Raw genomic sequence first — 24,674 nt, 5'->3', positions numbered from 1 at the left:
TACAGTGGAGTAGAGAATCCTCTAGTATTTATGTTTTACATCACTCTTAATTTAGCACAGAATTATTTATTGTCATAATTCTGTCTATAATATTTAATGTACATTACTCATATTTTATAATGAGTGCACATATCTCAGAAGCAGAGACTGTAAGTACTCTATGTCTTCATTCTGCCTTCTCGAGCACTTAGGTCAGAGGAACTAAATTATTCATTCTAATGTGATAATTCGCAAGCTTGTAACATGATGTTTAGAAGGTTTTAGGAAAACTAAACTCTGTTTTTAGTGCTTCATTAGGAAATAACTTCCAATTCAGGTTTTATTAGCATGATCCTTGTTCTTCCATGTCTGTCTAGCCAGTAGAGGAGTAGAAGGACTTTAGACTCAGGGAATTAGCATACATGTATTAAAATTTGGCCCTTCCCAAGGAAAACTTCCTATGAGGAAGTGCGCTGGATGGATACCATTAAGCCTTACTTGGATTATTGTTTACTGCCACTCCCATGGAAACAAGGAAGTTAGGTCCCCTGACTGCATCCTTGTAGTTCATGGCCTGTTTCTTTTCACTTATCCTATTATTTTCCCATTGTGAACACTGGTATCTAGCACATAACCTACGGTTTTAAATTATACACACTAATTATCTTACTAGCTTAAAGGAATCCTAGAAAACCAAATGAAATGAATTCAAATAAAATTCTTGTCCTCTTCCTTCATCTTATTTTTCATAACCAGTTCACCTCTGAATCAATGACTCCCAAAACCAGAATCTCAAAACCAATCTCTGCTGCGATTGGTAAATGACAAAACATTTCTTAAAACTTCCTTGTAAAGTAAGAAAAACTTAGAATCAAGCCAAATCCTGTAGCAGAAGTTATGAAACCTATGAATGGATGTGTATGTTGCTCTAACCTGTATTTGGAGGAGGGTACTGGTTGCCCTTGACAGGGGAAATTCCATGCTCCCCACAATGCCATCCTCCAGGACATCTGTGCAGAGTGTGTGTAGCTGCTCTCAGCACTGGACAGAAGGAACAGAATTCACTTATCTTGGCCTGCACTTAATCTCTTTTTTGCAAGTGTTACCTTTCTTTTCATTTTACATAACTTCACACTTTATGTAGCTATGAATAGAAAAGGTGAGTGTTATTCATACTTTAAAGCAGACCTCTGTCTTTGATACATAAAAAATAGAGATTGTTCCCTAATAAGAACTTAAAATTGTTTTATTTCAAAACCCACAAGATAAAGGTTTACAGCATAGCGTTTGTTTTTTTCCTCCTTAAATGTCATTTTAAATTTTATTTTTAAAATTTCATTTTAGTATGTTGATTGCTGTTTCTAATTATAATTGTCTACTGTCTACTGTCTACTGTTATCAAAATTCAAATAACAAAAACATTAATTTAAAAAAAGAAAAGAAAAGAAAATATTTCCACCAATCCCAGTTCAATTTTCCAAAGTTCACCATTGGCAGTGGTATGCTGAATATTATTTCAGCCTTTATCCTTGCACATTCAAAATATATCTTTAAAAATTTTGCCTAAGATTTTATTTATTTGAGAGAGAATAAGAGAGAGCATGAGAGTAGAGAGGGTCAGAGGGAGAAACAGACTCTCTGCTGAGCAGGGAGCCCAATGTGGGACTCGATCCTGGGACTCCAGGATCATGACCTGAACTAAAGGCAGTCACTTAACCAACTGAACCACCCAGACACCCTTAAATTCTTTTAAAGTAATATATACTCTTGAAGAATATAGAAGACACAAAATAGAAAAAACAAGTCACTCTTTCATTACTTTATTTTTTCATTTGTATGTTCTTCTAGACCTTATCATTCATTATGCAGGTGCATATATGCACATACTGTTATGTCTTCATTTTCTGCAAGAATGGAATCAAACTATTTTGGAGGACTTCTCTCTATATCAGTGCAAAGGGAATCTATCTTGGGTGGCTATTTAGGGGTTTTGTCATTAAAAACAGGTTTGTAGATAAACATATGTATCTATATTTACATACATGTATAAGTTAATTTGTAGGGCGAATGCCAAAAAATTTCTGGTTCAACAGGTAATTTTTGATAAAACTTAATTAAAAATAAAAGTTTGTTTTGATAAACAACAGGTTAACACAACAGCATGTAAATATATACTCATTTCCTTAACTCTTGCATGTATCCTGTGTTATGGAGAAATTTTTCTAATTTATTAAACATTTATTGAGCAGTTAATACTTAATGGACAGTGTTATACATACAAGGGGCACAGCAGTAAACAAAACAAAACAAAAATAATCCAGGCAATATGGAATTTATACTCCAGTGAAAGACAATAAAAAATAATAAAATCTTATGGAAGTTGGTGATAAGTATTTTAAGAAGAAATAAATCACAGAAGAGGGTGGGATATGTTCTTGGTTGAAGGAGGTCTATAAATTTAAATGGAGTGTTCATAGAAGACCTTACTAAGCAGGTAAAATTAAGCCATGCTCCAATAACATTCCAAGGGGAACAACAAGAAGTACAAAAGCTTTGAGGCAAGAGGCCAGTGTATGTGGAATGGAGTGAGCAAGTTTAAAGTAGAAGATGAGAGATAATGGGTGAATGGGAGTGAGCTCATGAAGGGCCTTGATCGTCGTGAGGTGGGATGTCATTAGATGGTTTGAGTAGGGGAATAAGTTTCTTTAATGCTCTAGGAGAATTGTATTGGTTGCTGTGTTGATACTGCTATATAGGAAGGCAAAAGTGAAGGCCAAGAGACCTGATGGAAGGGGGCCAGTAGCAACACTAGGTGAAAGTTGTAAGGGGATCAGTTACCAAATTTTAAGGTATTTATCTCTAGATTAGATGTGGGTTATGAGAGGATGAGGGTAGGGAAAAGAGTCAAAATTGACACCAAGAGTTTTAGCCTGAGCAACCTGAAGAATAGAAGTATCAAATTGGCTAAAATGGAGAAAACTGAGTGGATCAAGAATTGGGTTTTGTGGGGCACCTGGGTGGCTCAGTGGGTTAAAGCCTCTGCTTTCGGTTCAAGTCATGATCCCAGAGTCCTGGGATTGAGCCCCGCATCGGGCTCTCTACTCAGCAGGGAGCCTGCTTCCCTTCCTCTCTCTCTGCCTGCCTCTCTGTCTGTCAAATCAATAAATAAAATCTTAAAAAAAAAAGAATTGGGTTTTGGATATGGTATGTTTGCCAAGATATCCAAGTGGAGATGTCAAGTAGGCAGTTGGGTTTAGAGTGCAAAAAAGTTTGGGCTTGGATATAAAGCAGGGAGCCCTCAAATGGTTTTTAGAGCCATGAGACAGATTGAAGTCCGGGGGTGGAGGAAAGAAATGGAAAGGTAGCAGTCAGTGAGTTAGGGAAATCAAGGAAGTCAGGAGAAGAGATTGGTTTGAAAAGGAGAGATTTTATGTCAACTGCTGTTAGTAGGTCAGATAAAATGAGGATTGATGATTGTCATTGCCTTTAACGATGTAAAGATCCTTCATAATCATGACAAGAACAGTTTTGTGACCAGAGTGAGTTTAAGAGAGTGTAGGAAAAAAACAAATTGGAGACAAGTGTAGGTAACTTTTCCAAGAAGCTTTGCAGTAAAAGGGACTGAGGTATAGAATTTGGAATTGTATAGACTTAATCAAAATAGAGGTTTAGCCTGAATAGGATTTTTAAATGCGAGAAAGGCAGGAGAGTTAAGAATGTATAGAAAGAGTGACTATAATGATATTTCATTAAATTAGGTATTTCTTTAATTAGTGAGGTTGGGCATCTTATTACATGTTTATTGTCCATTCATTTGTGTATGTGAATTGTTTTTGCATATTACCGGGTGATTCTTTTGTTTTCCCCATAGATATTTAAGAATTCTCACATAATTAAAAAAATCAGTCTTTGGTAACATGTATTGCAGTTATTATTTACAGTTTGTAGTTCATCTTTTGACTTGATTTTTTTTCTATATATAGTCATGGGTTTTGTATCATGCTTATAACAGCCCTACTTATTCCAGGATTGTAAAAGGATTTGCCTATATTTTCTTCTATTACTTATCACTGTGACAGTCCTATTAGGGACATACTGTTACTATCCCCACCTTAGAAATGAGGAAACTGAGGCGTGAGATTAGGAAACATGCCCAATATGGCATGGATAGTCCATGGTGAAGCTGTGGTTTGAACCAGGCAAGCTCATTCCAGAGACTGTGTTCCTACCTCTCCTTGTAAATGTTAGAATCATTTGGTCTAAATTACTTAGATTTAGATTTTAAAATACCATATTAATATTTGGATCAGAATTTTATTGAATGTATAGTCTATTTTAGGTAGAACTGACATCTTTATAGTACTAAACGATTCTACCCAAATACAAGGTTTATCTTTTCTTCTTTTTTTTAATTTATTTTTTATTTATTTTCAGCATAACAGTATTCATTATTTTTGCACCACACCCAGTGCTCTATGCAATCCATGCCCTCTCTAATACCCACCACATGGCTCCCCCAACCTCCCACACCACGCCCCCGCTACTTTAAACCCCTCAGATTGTTTTTCAGAGTCCATAGTCTCTCATGATTCACCTCCCCTTCCAATTTCCCCCAACTCCCTTCTCCTAACTCCCCATGTCCTCCATGCTATTTGTTATGTCCACAAATAAGTGAAACCATATGATAATTGACTCTCTCTGCTTGACTTATTTCACTCAGCATAATCTCTTCCAGTCCCATCCATGTTGCTACAAAAGTTGGGTATTCATCCTTTCTGATGGAGGCATAATACTCCATAGTGTATATGGACCATATCTTCCTTATCCATTCGTCCGTTGAAGGGCATCTTAGTTCTTTCCACAGTTTGGCGACCATGGCCATTGCTGCTATTAACATTGGGGTACAGATGGCCTTTCTTTTCACTACATCTTTATCTTTGGGGTAAATACCCAGGAGTGCAATTGCAGGGTCATGGGGAAGTTCTATTTTTAGTTTCTTGAGGAATCTCCACACTGTTCTCCAAAGAGGCTGTGCCAACTTGCATTCCCACCAACAATTTAAGAGGGTTCCCCTTTCTCCACATCCCCTCCAACACATGTTGTTTCCTGTTTTGTTAATTTTGGCCATTCTAACTGGTGTAAGGTGATATCTCAATGTGGTTTTAATTTTAATCTCCCTGATGGCTGGTGATGATGAACATTTTTTCATGTGTCTGATAGCCATTTGTATGTCTTCATTGGAGAAGTGTCTGTTCATATCTTCTGCCCATTTTTTGATATGATTATCTGTTTTGTGAGTGTTGAGTTTGAGGAGTTCTTTATAGATCCTGGATATCAACCTTTTGTCTGTACTGTCATTTGCAAATATCTTCTCCCATTCTGTGGGTTGCATCTTTTCATTCATTCAGATCTTCTTTTTTGTTTTTATTTAAATTCCAGTTAGTTAATATGCAGTGTAATATTAGTTTCAGGTGTAAGTACAGTGATTCAACAGTTCCACACAGCACCTGGTGCTCATCACAGCAAGTGCACTTCTTACTCTCCATCGCCTATGTCACCCATCCCCCTACCTGCCTCCTCTTTGGTGATGATCACTTGATCCTTATAGTTAAGAGTTTCTTGGTCTGCCTCTTTTTTCCCCTTGGCTTATTTATTTTGTTTCTTTTCTTTTTGTTTGTTTGCTTGTTTGTTTTGTTTCTTAAATTCCACATAAGAGTGAAATCATATGGTATTTGTCTTTTTCTGACTTATGTCGCTTAGCATAATACTCTCTAGCTCCATTCACATCATTGACAATGGCAAGATTTTATTTTTTTTATGACCAAGTAATATCCCAATGTGTATGTGTATGTGTATATGTGTATGTATATATACATATACACATACATACATACACTGGGATTTATAACCCTCAATAGAATGCTAAAATTTTCTTTATATAGGTTCTCCTGTTTCTTTTCTTTCTTTCTTTCTTTCTTTTTTTTGCCTTCATGGGTTATCTTTTGTTGGATAGAGTTGACAGAGATTGGTTGAGTTTTTCTTCTGTTATGGTTTTTAGCAGGTTATTTTTGGTTTATTGGGAAGCTATTGATTTTTTTTCTATTGAATTTGTAATTATTTATTTACCAGATTTCTAATTGCTAGTAGTTTTTTGCAGTGATTTTTCTTGATTTTTCCAGAAACATCCACAGATCCCTTGCAAATAATAATTTTGCTTTCTCTTTTCCAATATTTGTGCTTTTTCCTTTTGTTGTTTTTAAAAATTAACTTATTCTTTTAAGATACTGTCAATAATGATAACAGTAAACATCTTTATCTTATAAATGCTTCTGATACACAGTCATTTATCATAATACTGACTTCAGTTTTATTTTTATGAGAAAGTATCAGCAAGGAATAGTGAATTTTATCAAATGCCTTTCATGGTCTATAGAAGAAGTCATTCATATTCTTTCCCCTTTACTATGTTAAGATGGTGGAATTGTATATTTCCTAATGTTGAATAATGCTTGCTTTATTTATCTTCTAATGTACCACTAGATTTAATATCTTATTTAATATTTTTACATCAGTGAGACTGAGTTTATGAGTGTTGGGCATGCGTGTGCACATGCATACCAGTATGCTCTTAGATTTTTAGTTGACTGTTAAAAAGCTGGCTTCACAGAAAGATTTTAGTCTCTTTACATTTTACCCTCTCTTGAAAAAGCAGCAGAATTATCAGTCCTTTGAAGAGTTGAAGAAATTCGTTTGGGAAAACACCTGGCAATTTTTGGGTGGTTAATTCTTTGATGTCTTCCTAAATTTATTCTAGGATTTGTCTATATTTGCCATCTCTTGTACAATTTTATAAATTCTATAAAATAATAAATGTAGTTATAATCATTAATATTTTCCTAGAAAGTTATTTCATCCAAATTTTTAGATTTGTACAAAATATTCCCAAATTAAATGTCTTAAATTCCTTTATAGCTATAATTACTTCTCTGTCTGCATTTATCTTGAATCCTTGTGCTTCTCAATTTTTTCTAGGATTACGTGGGTTAGTGATTTATCTATTTTATTGATGCTTCAAAGATCTGGCTTTTGGATTGATTTATCAATGATATGTCTTCTCTATGTTTTGACTCAATAATTTCTGCATTTTATTTTTAGTTCAGTCTTGACACTTTACTTGGATTTTGTCATCCTGCCTGTATTCCACAAGTAACAAGTCCTATAAGTTAAAAAGCATCCTTTTTATAAATGCATATTTTCCTATGAAGGAAATATTACTTATTGATAATTTCATGTGAATTCTTTTCATTTAGATACTTTCCACACACACACACACACACGAGAACCAGCTGTCCCTGGGACTGATTTTAATTTATCTGCTAAAGAGCTTTGCTATATAACTGTTTCATCTATCTTTTTGTGAATTGTACTTCTACTGACTGAAATTAGCTATCTGAATGAGCAGGATCTTTGATAAGTTATGGAAAGGAGAGGTAATTTGGGATGACTCTCGTTGGGGTATATAGACAGAGGACCTGTGGAGAATGAGAAAGAGGCCAGAATAAAAACTGAGAGAACAACCAGAGATAAATCCCAGGAATACTTAGTAATGATTGTGTAATGAGAAAGGGGAGAAAATAAGAACTAGGATTCTGTATATCAGGGCAATCCTCTCCCCCCTCCCTTCACCTATCAGCTGTCATTCTATGAATAGCTTGTATCTAAAGGCACCAAAACCCACCAACCCTTTGCAGGAGTAAATGTCAGAATCACTGACTTTTGGGGCACGAAAGTGGCTCAGTCAGTTAAGCGTCTGCCTTTGGCTCAGGTCAGGGTCCTGGGGTTCTGGGATAGAGCCCCACATCAGGCTCCTTGCTCAGCCAGGAGCCTGCTTCTCCCTCTCCCTCTGCCGGCCACTCCCCATGCTTGTGCTCTCTCTCTCTCTCTCTCACTATCTCTCTCTCTTTGTCAAATAAATAAAATCTTTTAAAAAATCACCAACTTTCAGTGGAGTTAGATTTTTAAAATTATTTTGAAAATGTAAAGACAGTCTGTGATTATTGTTCAATTTAGTAGGCACCCTAGATTAAAGATTTTACCTAGAGAGAGAGATTATAAAACTTTCCCCTAGATTTGCTGAACTGATAGTATTTATTTAAACCTAACATTAGGTTCAGGGGTACCTGGGTGGTGCAGTCAGTTAAGCAACCAAGTGGTGATTTTGGCTTAGATCACGATTTCATGGGTTGGAAGATCCCCATGTCTGGTTCTGTGTGCTCACTGTCATGCTCAGCAGGGAGTCTGCTCCCTCTGCCCCTCATTTCTCCCTCCCCCCACCACATGCACATGCACACACGTGTGCTCTCTGTCTCTAAAATAAATAAATAAACCTAACATGTTCATTGTGTTTGGAGCACTCTAAAATCATTATGATGCCTATTTTTAAAAGACTTAAGTTGTAGCTCTATAATATACATATTGCATATTATATTACTTACATGGTACATTAAATATGCATAATAGGTCCTAACATTTATTATACAGTAAAATGCATATACATTAATATTATCTATAAGTTAGATCAAAGGCCAGATTAACAAATATTAACTGTATGCCTGGGTATGGTATTCATGGACACATAAGCTCCTTTTTCCCGGAGTAATACTATTTGCAGAAGTTTTCTCCCCTTAGGATTGTCAGATAACCTCCCTTTTTCATTTTGTGTACTAATTTCCAGTTCTTTGGTTATCCACTACAGTTTTGTCATCTTCCTGAATCATCAGTAACACTTAAGTATATTGACTTTTCACTCAGAAAAAAAGAAGTGTGGCCCCACATCCAATTCAACAAGTAATTCTATACCTACTATGTGAAGGCAGTGTGCCAGGGACTCTTCAGGATAAGAAAAATGTGTCAAGTGATATTGTCATGGCTTTGTCCCAATTGATGTTAAAGAATAATGGAAATCCTTGTTAAGTGTCTCCAGATATTATTTTCATATTTTATAGCATTCATACCTAAATTGTGTTATTCTCAGCATAGTGCTAATGTTATTACTTACTTGAGTCTATTACTCATTTTTTTTTGTCCGTTACTCTTGAGAACATGATTCAAAGTGTATGTTCTTCTGGGTGTTTCTTAAATTATGGCACTGGGTTAGTCTGATGGATATGGAGCAATTTGTTAGAAGTACAGTAGTCTGTTATTTTGTAAGGATCAATCTTATGTCTTTTCCTAAGAGGGATTTTATCTTTCTTTTCTACCATGCAGAGGAATGTGTGTGTTTGATAGGAATGAGTGAGACATAGTTAATAAGCATGTATTAATGGCATGATGTAAGCATAACTTCTCCCTCTAGGAAAAATAAAAAGCCTTTTTATGCCTGAAAATATGTTGACATGTGGCCTTAGCCTGTGGCTTTCATCAACACATGCCGTGGTTATCACCTGATGAAAATCAAAGACCTGCGGGTTAAATATGTCTTCTCCCACCCCCACCCCGCCGCCCTCCCTCCTCCTTTTGCCCTGTGAAGCCTAACCTGCTATTCAGAGCTATAATAAATATGCTTGGCAGGATTCTTATTACTAAAGCATTTAGATGATCTTGCCCTTAATGACTGAAGTTGAGATTGTGTTGCTCTTTTTTTGAACTGATTCATCTAATTTATTTAATTCTTTATTATAATTGTACATTACTTAAGAAACAGATGTTTACATGGGAGTTTAATTAGTGCAGTTGATACCGTACTACACATAATCAGGTGCTAAAAATAACATGCTATGTGAAAGCCTTTCAAAATTTTATTGACTATAATGATGATATTACCCTATGGTATACTGTCAGTTATATTATAATGAGATTCTGATGGTTTAAATTTTTTAGTCATTTGGAAATGTTTTAGTAGCATATTGTTAAGTATGGAATTCCAGAGCCCCAGAATAGACTAAACACAAAAATACAAATTTAAGAATATTTCTCATTAGTGCAACAATTTTCAGTCAGGAGGTTTTATACGTAAGTAGTTAAAGAATATGAGCTGTGGAATTGGGCACACGAGGATTTGAATCCAGCTCCATAACTTCATAGCTAAACAACCTCAAACAGGTTACTCAGCTACTCTTGTTTTGGTTTTGGGGAGTTAATTTTTGTTCTATAAAAAGGGAAATATAACAATACCTACTTCTTAGGAATTGTAAAGATTCAGGGGGATGATGATGATGATGATAAAATCATAATAATGGCATACACTTCTATAGTCTTTACTGTGTGCCAGACACTGATCTAAGCACATTTTTAAATCATTAGATCCTCACAACCACCTTATTCAGTGGATACTGTTATATCTGGGATTTTATTTTAGCAAGTATTACCAACAAGAACTACCAGCAAGAAGTCACTGTGTCCTTAACCACCTTCTAGTGAAAATAGATGCATTAAAAATGTTACCATTTTTCTATAGAAATTTCAATTCATATTGTGTTTTGTAAATTACATTTAAAGATTTTAAAAACTTTACTTTTTTGTTTTCCTTTATCTTTGTTTTCTTGGAATTCTTCATTTTAATTAAAACTCAGAAACAGGAGATGATAATCACCTGTTTGTTAAGAAGGTGCCACTCTTTAGGTAAACTATATTTTTCTTAGCCAAAGTTTTAAAAATATAAAGGTATAGAGATCGATGAGAAGACAGTTAAGATAATGGACATTTTCACTGGCTACTGGAATTTTACAGGGCCTGATTACTATTTATGCTTTTCATACTGGGGCTCTATTTTTTAAATTAGCCCTGTAGAGCCACAAAAGGGGAGATCCAGAAACACAGGAAGCTTTACTTTTTTCTAAGTTACACTAATCAATATAAGCAATTTTCACTGCTTTTTCTCTCAGCTAAGTAACTGTGAAGCAGAAGACAGTAAGAAGACTTGGAAAATAGTTATTGGTCTTTTCCCCATCAACCTATAAAATCTAGTGGATTGTTTTATTTTTCAAGTTCTATGCCACTTATTCAAAACATGCTTTGGGAAAATTCCCGAGATAACTATAAAATATATTCAGTCTTTTTGGCTTGACGTATTTAGCTTAAAATCTTCCATACCACAATGGCAGCTCATACTGGAGGTCAGAGTCCTAGAAAGTGATGGGTATTCTTGAAGAGTACTTTGGGCGACAGTGACCCAGGCAGAATAAAATAAAACAGGGTGAAAGAACTCTGGGTAAAAAGAACCTAGTGCAGCTCAGGGTAGAAGGAACATAGTGAAAACTATGAAACATGCAAGCAAATACTGGAATGAAAATACATGTATGTCTTGAAGACTAATTCTGTAGGGTACTTTTTAAGCCTCAAATACTACAAATGTAAATGTAGGGTTCGACGAGCTATAGCTAATAAAATTGGTAATGATAAAACTGAACTGCAGGATTACATCATTAGAAGGCAAGAATAGCACCAATATAAAACTGTGGCCAACTCAAGATACCGAAGAATCACTAAACCTCTTCACAAAATAGTCAGAATTTCAACTATCCATACACACCCAACCATGGTGAGAGCTATGGAACAAACTTTGAGAATCATTCCCTTTATCTACACTTAAAATTGCACAATTTACTCTGCTCATTGTATGTGACTGGAATACATGAATTCCCCATGTTTCCATATCTGTCTGCTTTTTTTTTTACTGTTATTATTATTATTTTTTTTCCCAATTTATTTATTTTCAGAAAAACAGTGTTCATTATTTTTTCACCACAATCTGTCTGCTTTTAACAAGTTTTCCATTTGACTCAAGACTTCCATCTCTTCTAGTATACCTAACAAATGTATTTAAAGAATGACCAAAGATCTGTTCACAAGAAAATTTGTTGCTAATGCTTAAAAAACACTTGGAAACATAAATGTTATCAATATAGGTTATTGGTTAAATTCTATCTGTACAATGAAATGATGTGCAACCAGTGAGAGGAAAAGGAGAAATCTTCACATATACTGAAATAGAAAAATTTCTAAGATATGTTATTAAGTGTCAAAAAACTAGGTGGCAAACAGTATAATGTGGTCCCATATGTGTGTATTTAAAGATGTATGTTTATATAGAGAAATGATATTAAATATGACATGTGAATACATTGAGGTCCACATTATAATTAAATAGGATAAGGTATATAAAATGATTAGTATCATGTAGATTAAAATTTGCTGTTATTGTTGCTTTAAAGAGTGAGTCAAGGAAGGGAAATTTGGTGGGAGGGCTTTTACTAATTTTACATGTTTTATATTTTTTTGTACTAAACCTGTATTACCTTTATAGTAACATTAAAAAATAGTTTGCTCTTGGGAAAAGATTTGGAAAAAATGTATTCATATTAAAGTATTCATAATACAACAAAACTTAATATTTTTCTTCTGGCACAAGATATTGAAGGATTTCTAATGTGGGCAAAAGGGTAGCTCCTGTACTCTTTTGAACAGAGAGGTCTTCCTAAGGTCTGTAAAAGCAGTTTTGGAGATTTTTGCTTATTCATTCTCACTGTGACATATATTATCCATATTTCTGATTGTATTTCTTTCTTCCTTTTCTCAGGCATGTAGTATATTTTTATACAGGAAGGAGTATATACATATATCACTTAAACATTTAGGTTATTATCTTCTTTCAAGAATGGTTGGAAATTTTGAGGGAGAAATGGAAAGAATAACTGAAAATATTTATTGCTTAGTTATCTCAATGAAGCAGATTCCTTTTTTCTCCCTTTCAACCTTTGCTTAGCAAATAGGAATCACCTTGCAAATAATTGAAAAGAGATATTCCAGTGACCATACCCAATGGTGTACTGAATAATTTATCCCATAGAGTGATTATTACAAGGAGTATAAAGAAAAAATATTGACTATACTGTATTGTTTATTTTAGAGAATTTTATTTGCAGCTATTACTCATGGTTCTGCAAACAGTGGTCATTCCAAATACTTAATCTTCATAATGCTAGTGTTAAGTTTTATTGAAATTCATTAAAAATATGGAAAGGATGCCCATTTGAAAACTTCTGAAAGTCAGTTATATTTTTCCAAAATTATAGACTTGCATATAAACATTACTTAAATCACGCCTTCCTTATGCCTTCCTTACTTAAATCACGCCTTCCTTAAATCACGCCTTCCTTCCTTGGCTAAGTTGATCTGATAGTTTTTGTTTTTTTTTTTAGGAGATAGACATTTCATTTAACACCCTTTAAAAAAATGGGGGGGGGCACCTGGGTGGCTCAGTTGGCCAAGTGTCTGCCTTTGGCTCAGGTTATGATCTTGGGGTCCTGGGGTTGAGCCCCACATCAGGATCCCCAGATTTGATAGATTCTTTCTAAATTCATGCAGGATTAATATGAAATGTATGGACTGAATTGGTATCTTGAAAATAGTCTTTTTTATGGTTAACTTGATGAGGTTTTGTTGTCTAATTAGGAGAGATGAACTCTTTTCTTAACTGTGGAATGCTTTAAAGATTTGTGGCTCTAATTGTGCATAAGCAGTACCATATAGAATAAAGCCGTTATCACTGGAGAGGATATTTAATGTAGTGTTTAAGAGCATAGGACATAGAAACAGACACGAGGGTTCAAATCCTGGACTTCCCACTTCTTAGCTATATGATCTTGGACAAGTTACTTACCTTCATATGTCTTGGTTTCCATTTCTGCTTTTAGGGTTATGCGTAGTGGATGGTAGATAGATACTCTATTTCATAAGGTTGCTATAAGGTAATGAGTTACTATTTATAGAGTACTCCTAGTAAGTCTTTTTTAAAATTTCTTTTTACTGAGGTATAAAAACCAATTTTTGCAGTAGTTGTTTTTGATTATTTGTTTCTTGTTTGTATTACAGTTACAAATTATAATACTGTGGTAGAAACAAATTCAGATTCAGATGATGAAGACAAACTCCATATTGTGGAAGAAGAAAGTATTACAGATGCAGCAGATTGTGAAGGTGGTGTGCCCGAAGATGACCTGCCAGCAGACCAGACAGTATTACCGGGGAGCAGTGAAAGAGAAGGCAGTGCTAAGAGCTGCTGGGAGGATGACGGTAAGTTTAATTTTTTCATAATATTCTAATCTCTTGATTCTTTAAAAATATATATATATATTAACTGAAAAGATAAATTTGGTGAAAAGTTTGAAATGATCTGTGAATTTGTCTATTAATTAATTGAAGGTGGTAGCCCACTTAACCAAAAAGTAGATTGTGAAACAGAATAATAGTTACACTGATTATTTGTACAATGCATATAATATATTGCATTTTAGTCATTTTTTAACCAGAATCAAGCTTTCCATATTCTGTTGATACAATTGAACCTACCTGTAATTCCATATTGTAACTTCAAATGAAGACTCTACTTATAAACCTAGATTATATTTTAATACAGTAAAATTATAACACAACTCAACAAAAATCCCCGGACAGATAAATCTCAGGAGTACTTTTAATGTTTGAAAGCTTCTTCCTCCTCCTCCCCGTTCTTCATCCTTTCCCCTTCCCTGCCTTCTCCCATATATCAGAATGCTATAAATCTTCACTCAAGTAAAATTTTTACTTTTATTGACCTCAAGCATGGTTGAGTGGAAGGATTAGTGAAAGTCTTTCTAGGAGGAGAGAGTCTCTCTACACTACTTATTTACACTTATTTACATTTAAAATTCTTCCTCATCTATCAAATGAATAAATTGAGCTATAGCCTTTTCTTCTAATCAAAAATTCCTCCTCTCTTCTTTTCCTAATAAAACTAAATTATTGAGCCTGTCTTGGTGGGATTTAAACAACAGTGGTATAAAAACAGAAGAATGTGAAGAAAGCAGGTATTATGAATTAGAGGGATTGGGGATTAGGAATAAGGGCATCAGCAAAGGCAAAGAGAAGCATGTGCAAGTGATCACATTCAAAGTTAGTCAAATGCAAAGCCTCCCCAACAAGTGGTTAGATTTGGGGAGGTCATCTAAATAGAATATCAAAACTCAGTTTAGACAGTCTGGGGAAATGAGTCAGGTTTGCAGGTCAGAGAATCTAGATACAAAAATGTGGAAGCTTAAATAAAATGTGGATCTGATGATAGGCCCCCTATAGCAGTAGTTGAGATTTCTACAGTAGGACAAATTTATAGCTAACAAAGAACTTTCAAAATCATTTATCTGCCCCCTCATTTTATAGCCTTGTTCATTGGCTCATTAAGCAAATTTTGCAGGAATGAATTTGCAAAAAAGTTGAATAAAACTGTTTCTATATGAAAAGTACGTATACTTTAATGAGTGAAAAGGATAAATAGTAATTCATTACAGTTTGATGTAGGTGTAAATTTAGAGTTCTGTGGAAACATTAAGTAGGAAAATCCAAATCAGAGAGAGGAAGAGAAGTCCTAAAAGAATTTCTGAGTGAAACAGAACTGGTCTTGAGTTATAAAGGACCAGTGGAGGTTGATTAGGTAAAGGAGAAGTAAAAGAAGGTGTTTCCAACAGAAGAAGCAATATAGATGAAGTCAGAGAAGTTTGAACAAGCGGTGTTTACAGAAAATCAGAGAAATAAACAAGGAAAAGACTATGTAGGACACTGTGTACTAAGCCAAGGAATTTGAACTTTTACCTTAAAAGCTATGAGAACATCATTGATACATGCTTTAGAAATAAGTCTGGTAGCAATATGGAAAATGAATTTGGAGGGAGAGAGTATAGACAGATAGTACCTTCAGTAAAGAGACTACAAAACCCAAAAATATAAGATTTGATTTGTTATTACATGGAAGGTAACAGAAGTAAGGACTGACAATTCACAGGCTTCTAGAAAGTAGAACCCGAAGAAATTAAATTATTTATTTATTGTCATGGCTCATTAACAGCAGAGGTGTTAACTTATTAAACTATAATATTGAGCTCAAAACTTTTGGAAGCAAGGGTTGTCATATGTATTTCCTGTCTGGGGTCAGCATTGATCCATTGGTGTAATTGATCCAAAGTATTAATATGGAAACAAGAAGGTAATGATTTTTCTGGAAAAAGGGGAGATAAGAGAAAGAGGAAAATAGAGGGATAAAGAAATATGAAAAACCAGTGAAGAAGTTCTGTTTCTGAAAATATGTTGGGATAAGTTATTTGAACTGTCTTAGCTATATGATCTAAGTCTTATATGTCTTAGCTATAAGATCTGTGCTATCTGAAAATAACTAATTATGCTAGATTTTAAAATAAATGAATTCTCTTGAAAGTTTTAAAAGAGCTAACTAAATAGTAGACATTAACGGATCAAAATCCAAGTGAGGACAGTAACCCATAAGGGTAAGCAGAGCACAGTATAGAAGACTCTGGCCTTAAGGACATTTGCCTACCCAGGATAACATAAGACATGGTTTTTCAGGCCTCTTGGGAAAAAACAAAGCCTGGGACCACCTAAGAGCTTAATAGCAGATCCTCCCCTAGTATGAATTACATCTTAACAATATGATGGACTACGGTGAACTAAAAGCAAACCCTCTACCATCCCTACCATCCTTAGGAGTTAGCAAACAAAATTGTCTTGGCTGGGGGTTGGGGAAATAGAAGACTGTCTCTGCCAAGGAGTAACCACCATCTGTCTTGCACTGATTTATATTTTAAATTCACATTACTATATGGCCTGATAAGTCTCAAGCCATAACTGAGTTTTTCTAATTGCCAATATTTAATTTTATTTTATTTTAAGCAACTTCATTTTTTTATTTAAATTCAATTAATCAACATAAAGTATATCTTTAGTTTCAGATGTAAAATTCAGTTAATTATCAGTTATATATAGCACTCAGTGCTCATTAAATCACAAGCCCTCCTTAATGCCCATCACCCAGTTACCCCATCCCCATACCTCCCTCCCCTTCAGCAACCCTCAGTTTGTTTCCTGTAGTTAAGAATGTCTCATGGTTTGTTTACATCTCTGATTTCTTCCCAGTCCATTTCTCTCCCTTCCCCTTTGATTCTCTGCACTGTTTCTTATATTCCACATAAGTGAGTTTAAAGGAGAATTGCTGCGAATACTCATTGGCACCAAGAAGAAGCAAATCCAAATCTTTTGGAGGAACATACCTTTATCCTAACACTACAGAAATCTCCCAAATAAATTAGCAAGAGAGCAACATGAGTGACAATTACCAGAAAAAAAAGGAAGCGGAAACTTACCCATAAAGACTTTAATTAGTAAAGTTATCAGATACGGATTATAAAATGACTGTCATTTTTTAAGAAAAATGAACAAATTTGAAACTACGTGCTCTGAGAGAATAAAATATAAACCAGCATATTTTAAGAAGAACCAAGTAGAACTTCTAAAAATGAAAAATTATAATAATAGAAATTCAGATTTGAAGGATGGATTTTAATAACAAAGTAAACAGAATTAAAGAATTGGAAAATGGGGGGAATTATACTAAATACAACTCAGAAAGACAGATTAAAAATACAAAAAACAGGATAAGAAACATGAAGGATAAAGTGACAAGGTCCAATGTATGTCTTGATTCAAGGAGAAGAAAGAAGAGGGAAGCAAGAATATTTGAAGAGATAATGGCTGAGATCTTTTTCAGAATTGACAAAGCACACCAGACCACAGACTCAAGAAAACTGAGAAACCTCAAGAAGTATAAATTAATCTACCCCCCTGACATTATGGTAAAATTGAAGAACAACCAAAACAAAAAGAAAACTCTTAAAGTAAATTCAGAAAAGTGAGATTTTGTTTGAGAGAGTGATAGACCACTGAATTTTCAGTAACCACAGTGGAATCCAGATAGTAAAAAGATGCCTGCAAATATAGACTTCTGTACTTAGCAAAAATATCTCCTAAAGAAAGGGGAAATAAAGTAATCATTTCAGGCAAGTTTGAAAATAGGAAATTTGTTATCAGTAGACCCTTATTACAAAAACAGATTTTAAGGAATGTATTTTACGCATGAGGAAAGAGATCCTTGATGGAAGATCTGAGATGTAAGAACAGAGAAAATTACAAATGGAAAAAATAGATACAATAGGTACATCATATTTCCTATGAAAATACTTTAAAAAGAGGATGTGACTAAATTAATTTCAGATAACATAAACTTTTAAAGCCTAAAGGCATTATTATAGATAATAGGATCACTTTAAAATAATGAAGGATTAAATTCCCTAATAAAATACTATTTTAAGTGTGTTTGTATCTAATAACAAGGCTTAAATATAGGGAATGAAAAATAGGCAATCTACAAGGAGAGAAATACAAATCTAGTCACTGTGGAAGATTTAACACACCATGGTTAGTCATTGATGGAGTAATCACACAAAACCAATGAGAATATAGAAGGTCTGAAAGTATGCCTAAGGTGTATAATCTGTACACAGTAATCACAAAATATTTTTCAACTACATGGAATATTTATAAAAAGCAGTTTTTAGAGGGAAATTTAGAACCTTAAGTACATATTTTAGTAAAGGTTTTGGCTAAAAGTCAATGGGCTAACCATCTATTTTAAGAACTTAAAGAACAGCAAACTGAAATTTTCGAAAGTAAAAACAAAAAAATAATGTAAAATTGAAAATAAAGCTACAATAAAAAAGGTCAACATAGGCAAAACTCTATTCTTTGAAAACTATTAAAAAACTTTTGACAAGATTGACCAAGAAAAAAGGAGAGAGAATATATAAATAGCTGAAATCAAGAATCGAAGAGGATGGGAAACATGGGTGGCTCAGTTGGTTAAGCTTCTGCCTTCAGTTCAGGTGGTGATCGCAGGGTCCTGGGATCAAGTTATGCATCAGACTCCTTGCTCAGCAGGGAGCCTGCTTCTCCCTCTGCCTGCTATTCTCCCTGCTTATGCATTCTCTCTCTCTCTCTCCGCCCCCCCTCTGACAAACAAAATCTTAAAAAAAAAAAAGAATGAAAGGGGACATAATTAACATACTACAGACTTTGACAAGGTTAAAAGAAGTATTGTGAGCAACTGCGTTCTAATAAATTTGAAAATATGGGCAAGATACTAGAAATTCTTAACCAAACTGGCTGGGGAATAATTAGAAAACATGAATAGTCTAAAACCTCTAAATTGAAATGGTAGTCAAAAATATTCCCATAGGAGCACCTGGGTGGCTCAGTGGGTTAAAGCCTCTGCCTTGGGCTCAGGTCATGATCCCATTGTCCTGGGATCGAGCCCCACATCGGGCTTTCTGCTCAAAGGGGAGCCTGCTTCCCCCCCTCTCTCTGCCTGCCTCTCTGCCTACTTGTGATCTCTGTCTGTCAAATAAATAAATAAAATCTTATTTAAAAAATATTCCCATAAAGAGGTGGTGAAGATATGGAACAACTGGAACTCGTGTACATTGCTTATTTTAAGATCGAGGTGATGCTGGCCTCATAAAATGAGTTTGGAAGTTTTCCTTCCATTTCTATTTTTGGGAACAGTTTCAGGAGAATAGGAATTAGTTCTTCTTTAAATGTTTGGTAGAATTCCCCCGGGAAGCCGTCTGTTTTAATGACTGTTTTCAATCTCCTTACTGGTTATGGGTCTGTTCAGGCTTTCTATTTCTTCCTGGTTCAGTTGTGGTAGTTTATATGTTTCTAGGAATGCATCCATTTCTTCCAGATTGTCAAATTTGTTGGCGTAGAGTTGCTCATAGTATGTTCTTATAATTGTTTGTATTTCTTTGGTGTTAGTTGTGATCTCTCCTCTTTCATTCATGATTTTATTTATTTGGGTCCTTTCTCTTTTCTTTTTGATAAGTCTGGCCAGGGGTTTATCAATTTTATTAATTCTTTCAAAGAACCAGCTCCTAGTTTCGTTGATTTGTTCTATTGTTTTTTTTGGTTTCTATTTCATTGATTTCTGCTCTGATCTTTATTATTTCTCTTCTCCTACTGGGTTTAGGATTTCTTTCTTGTTCTTTCTCCAGCTCCTTTAGGTGTAGGGTTAGGTTGTGTACCTGAGACCTTTCTTGTTTCTTGAGAAAGGCTTGTACCGCTATATATTTTCCTCTCAGGACTGCCTTTGCTGTGTCCCACAGGCTTTGAACCGTTGTACAGACTTTGAACCGTTGTATTTTCATTATCATGTGTTTCCATGATTTTTTTCAATTCTTCTTTAATTTCCTGTTTTTTTAAATTTCTTTTTTAATTTCTTTTTTAATTTCCATTCATTCTTTAGAAGGATGCTGTTTAGTCTCCATGTATTTGGGTTCTTTCCAAACTTCCTCTTATGGTTGAGTTCTAGCTTCAGAGCATTGTGGTCTGAAAATATGCAGGGAATGATCCCAATCTTTTGATACTGGTTGAGTCCTGATTTAGGACCGAGGATGTGATCTATTCTGGAGAATGTTCCATATGCACTAGAGAAGAATGTGTATTCTGTTGCTTTGGGATGAAGTGTTTGGAATATATCAGTGATGTCCATCTGGTCCAGTGTGTCATTTAAGGCCTTTATTTCCCTGTTGATATTTTGCTTGGATGATCTGTCCATTTCAGTGAGTGGAGTGTTAAAGTCCCCTACTATTATTGTATTATTGTTGATGTGTTTCTTTGATTTTGTTATTAATTGGTTTATATAGTTGGCTGCTCCCACATTGGGGCATAGACATTTAAAATTGTTAGATCTTCTTGTTGGACAGACCCTTTGAGTATGATATAGTGTCCTTCCTCATCTCTTATTATAGTCTTTGGCTTAAAATCTAATTGATCTGATAAAAGGATTGCCACCCCTGCTTTCTTCTGATGTCCATTAGCATAGTAAATTCTTTTCCACCCCTGGAGGTGTCTTCGGGCTTAAAATGAGTTTCTTGGAGGCAACATATAGATGGGTTTTGTTTTTTTATCCATTCTGATACCCTGTGTCTTTTGATTGGGGGCATTTAGCCCATTAATATTCAGGGTAACTATTGAGAGATATGAATTTAGTGCCATTGTATTGCCTGTAAGGTGACTGTTACTGTATATTGTCTCTGTTCCTTTCTGATCTACCACTTGTAGGCTCTCTCTTTGCTTAGAGGACCCCTTTCAATATTTCCTGTAGAGCTGGTTTGGTGTTTGCAAATTCTTTCAATTTTTGGTTGTCCTGGAAGCTTTTAATCTCTCCTTTTATTTTCAATGATAGCCTAGCTGGATATAGCATTCTTGGCTGCATGTTTTTCTCGTTTAGTGCTCTGAATATATCATGCCAGCTCTTTCTGGCCTGCCAGGTCTCTGTGGATAAGTCTGCTGCCAGGCTAATATTTTTACCATTGTATGTTACAGACTTCTTTTCCCGGGCTGCTTTCAGGATTTTCTCTTTGTCACTAAGACTTGTAAATTTTACTATTAGGTGACGGGGTGTGGGCCTATTCTTACTGATTTTGAGGGGCATTCTCTGAACCTCCTGAATTTTGATGCTTGTTCCCTTTGCCATATTGGGGAAATTCTCCCCAATAATTCTCTCCAGTATACCTTCTGCTCCCCTCTCTTTTTCTTCTTCTTCTGGAATCCCAATTATTCTAATGTTGTTTCATCTTATGGTGTCACTTATCTCTCGAATTCTCCCCTCGTGGTCCAGTAGCTGTTTGTCCCTCTTTTGCTCAGCTTCTTTATTCTCTGTCATTTGGTCTTCTATATCACTAATTCTTTCTTCTGCCTCATTTATCCTAGGAGTGAGAGCCTCCATTTTTGATTGCACGTCATTAATAGCTTTTTTGATTTCCACTTGGTTAGATTTTAGTTCTTTTATTTCTCCAGAAAGGGCTTTTATATCTCCCGAGAGGGTTTCTCTAATATCTTCCATGCCTTTTTTGACCCCGGCTAGAACCTTGAGAATTGTCATTCTGAACTCTAGATCTGACATATTACCAATGTCTGTATTGATTAGGTCCCTGGCCTTCAGTACTGCCTCTTATTCTTTTTTTTGTGGTGAATTTTTCTGCCTTGTCATTTTGTCCAGATAAGAGTATATGAAGGAGCAAGTAAAATACTAATAGGGTGGCAACAACCCCAGGAAAATATGCTTTAACCAAATCAGAAGAGATCCCAAATCGTGAGGGGGGAGAAAGGGGATAAAAAAAGATTCAGAAAGAAAGAAAGAAAAAAGAAAAAAAAAAGAAAAGAAAAGAATTGAAAAAAGAAAATGAATAAAGAAAAGTATAAAAAAGAAAATATATATATATTAGATAAACTAGTTAAAAAACATTAAAAAGGGGGGTAAAAGTTAAAAAAAAATTTTAGCAGAAGAAGAGAAAAAAAAATGAAAAAGAAAAAAAAATTAAATTAACTGCAAGACTAAAGAATCACAGGGAGAAAGCCATGAGTTCTGTGCTTTACTTTCTCCTCCTCTGGAATTCTGCAGCTCTCCTTGGTATTGAAGCTGCACTCCTTGGTAGGTGAACTTGGTCTTGGCTGGATTTCTTGTTGATCTTCTGAGGGAGGGGCCTGTTGTAGTGATTCTCAAGTGTCTTTGCCCCAGGCGGAATTGCACTGGCCTTACCAGGGGCCGGGCTGAGTAATCCGCTTGGGTTTGCTTTCAGGAGCTTTTGTTCCCTGAGCGCTTTCCGTAGAGTTCCGGAGGACCGGAATACAAATGGCGGCCTCCTGGTCTCCGGCCTGGCGGAGCCGAGAGCCCGGGGCCCCACTCTTCAGTGCGCCCTCAGAGAACAGTGCCCAGTAACTCCCGTCTGCCTGACCTCCGGCCGCGCTCCAAGCTCACCGAGCCTGCGACCGGTTCAAGGTAACTCCGAGCTGGGTGCTCACTGTCAGCTCTGTCTCTGTTCCAATACCCGGAAGCTCTGGGACACTCAGACACCCACGATCCTTCTATGACCCTGCAGGACCTGAGTCCACGCTGACCTTGCATGGGCTTCGCCCCGGTTTACCCTCTGGAGCGATGTCCCTCAGCGGAACAGACTTTTAAAAGTCCTGATTTTGTGCTTCGTTGCTCCGCCGCTTGCCAGGAGCCGGCCCCTCCCCCCGGGGTCTGTCTTCCCGTCGCTTTGGATTCACTTCTCCGCCAGTCCTACCTTTCAGAAAGTGGTTGTTTTTCTGTTTCTGGAATTGCTGCTCTTCTCTTCAATCTGCCGATGGATTTGCAGGTGTTTGCAGTCTTTCGATAAGGTATCTAGCTGATCTCCTGATAGCTGAAGTAGTCTCAGCCTGCTACTTCTCCGCCATCTTGATTCCTCCCCCTACATTGCTTATTTTAAATGCTATGTCACTCTAGAGAACAGGTTGGCAGTTTACCATAAAATTAAATATAAACTAAACTATATGACCCCATAGTCCCACTCCTGGGTATTTTTTCTAGGGAAATCAAAACTTAGGTTTACCCAAAAACTTGTACACTAACACTTAAAGAAGCTTTGTCCATAATTGCCAAAAAATGGGAATAATCCATTGTCCTTCAACAGGTGAAAGGATAAGAAAACTATCGTATCCATATAATGGTCTTCTACTTAGCAATAAAAATGAACAAACTATTTAAATAACAAGTTGGATGAATCTCAGAGTCATTATGCTGAGTGAAAGAAGCCAGTCTCAAGTGATTACATATTATCTGACTCCATATATATGACATCTTCAAAAAAACAAAGTATATGTGGGGTAGCAAATCAGTGGTTACCAGGGGCTGGAGCTGGGGACAGAGTGACTGTAAAGGGATAGCATTAGGGAATTTTGAGGCATGATGTAACTATTCTATGTCCTGATTTTGGTGGTGCTTACGTGAACCTATACATGTGTTAAAATTTAAAGAACCATACACCAAAAGAAAAAACAATAAAATTTTCTGTATGATAACTTATGTATCTGTATTTGTGTGTATGTACATATATGCTATATATATAGCATATATGTGTATATTATAAAATTTGTGTTTTTTTCTGTCCTACAAAGAAAACTGTAGTACAGATGGCATCACTGGTAAGGTTTTCTAAGCATTCAAAAGAAACTAATTCCAGTTTTAGACAACTCTTTCAAAGCCTAGTGTAAGAGGGAAGATTCCTCAGCTCTTTAAATGAGGCTACCATAACCTCAATACCAAAAACAAAATAAGTATTAGAGAGGAAAATTATAGACTCACTCAGTTGTATAAAGACACAGTAATTCCAAGCAAAGTATTAGTTATTCCAAATATATATATATATGTATGTATGTGTATATGTATACATATATATACATATATATTCATACATACATATGGGGAAGCAAGGTCAGAATAATACTTAAACCAATTGAAAAATAATACTTTACTGGACTAAATGAGAACTATCAAATGTTCATCTCAACAGACAGAAAAACATTAAGTAAAATTTAGTACATATAGATAGTATCATAAAAGCCAGAAACCTAGGAATAGAGGGTACTTGCTTGTTCTAATAAAGTATATTTCTTTAAAATCCATCACATTATATTTAATGACAAAATGTTGAAAATGCTTTTTTGCAATCAAGAACAAGAGATTATGCTGAGTGAAATCAGTCAAACAGAGAGAGTCAATTATCATATGGTTTCACTCATTTGTGGAGCATAACCAATAGCATGGAGGACTAGGGGCGTTAGAGAGGAGTAGGGAATTTGGGTAAATTGGAAGGGGAGGTGAACCATGAGAGACTATGGACTCTGAAAAACAGTCTGAGGGGTTTGAAGTGGCGGGGGGGGTGGGAGGTTGGGGTACCAAGTGGTGGGTATTATAGAGGGCACAGCTTGCATGG

General features: G+C 35.5%; 1 protein-coding gene across 3 annotated transcripts in view; it reads left to right on the top strand.

Annotated features, from left to right (window-relative positions):
- ZEB1 (zinc finger E-box binding homeobox 1) overlaps positions 1 to 24,674 on the top strand; it is a 189,129-nt gene that overhangs the window by 115,377 nt on the left and 49,078 nt on the right. For all 3 annotated transcript variants that reach the window (XM_044228911.1, XM_044228912.1, XM_044228910.1), the window contains exon 2: positions 13,852 to 14,052. In XM_044228911.1, the coding sequence (XP_044084846.1) occupies positions 13,852 to 14,052 (201 nt within the window). The remainder of the gene's footprint in view (positions 1 to 13,851; positions 14,053 to 24,674) is intronic.

Source organism: Neovison vison, chromosome 12 (genome assembly GCF_020171115.1).
Source record: "Neovison vison isolate M4711 chromosome 12, ASM_NN_V1, whole genome shotgun sequence".
Classification (NCBI taxonomy): Eukaryota; Metazoa; Chordata; class Mammalia; order Carnivora; family Mustelidae; genus Neogale; species Neogale vison.
This window is presented reverse-complemented; position numbering and strand designations above follow the sequence as displayed.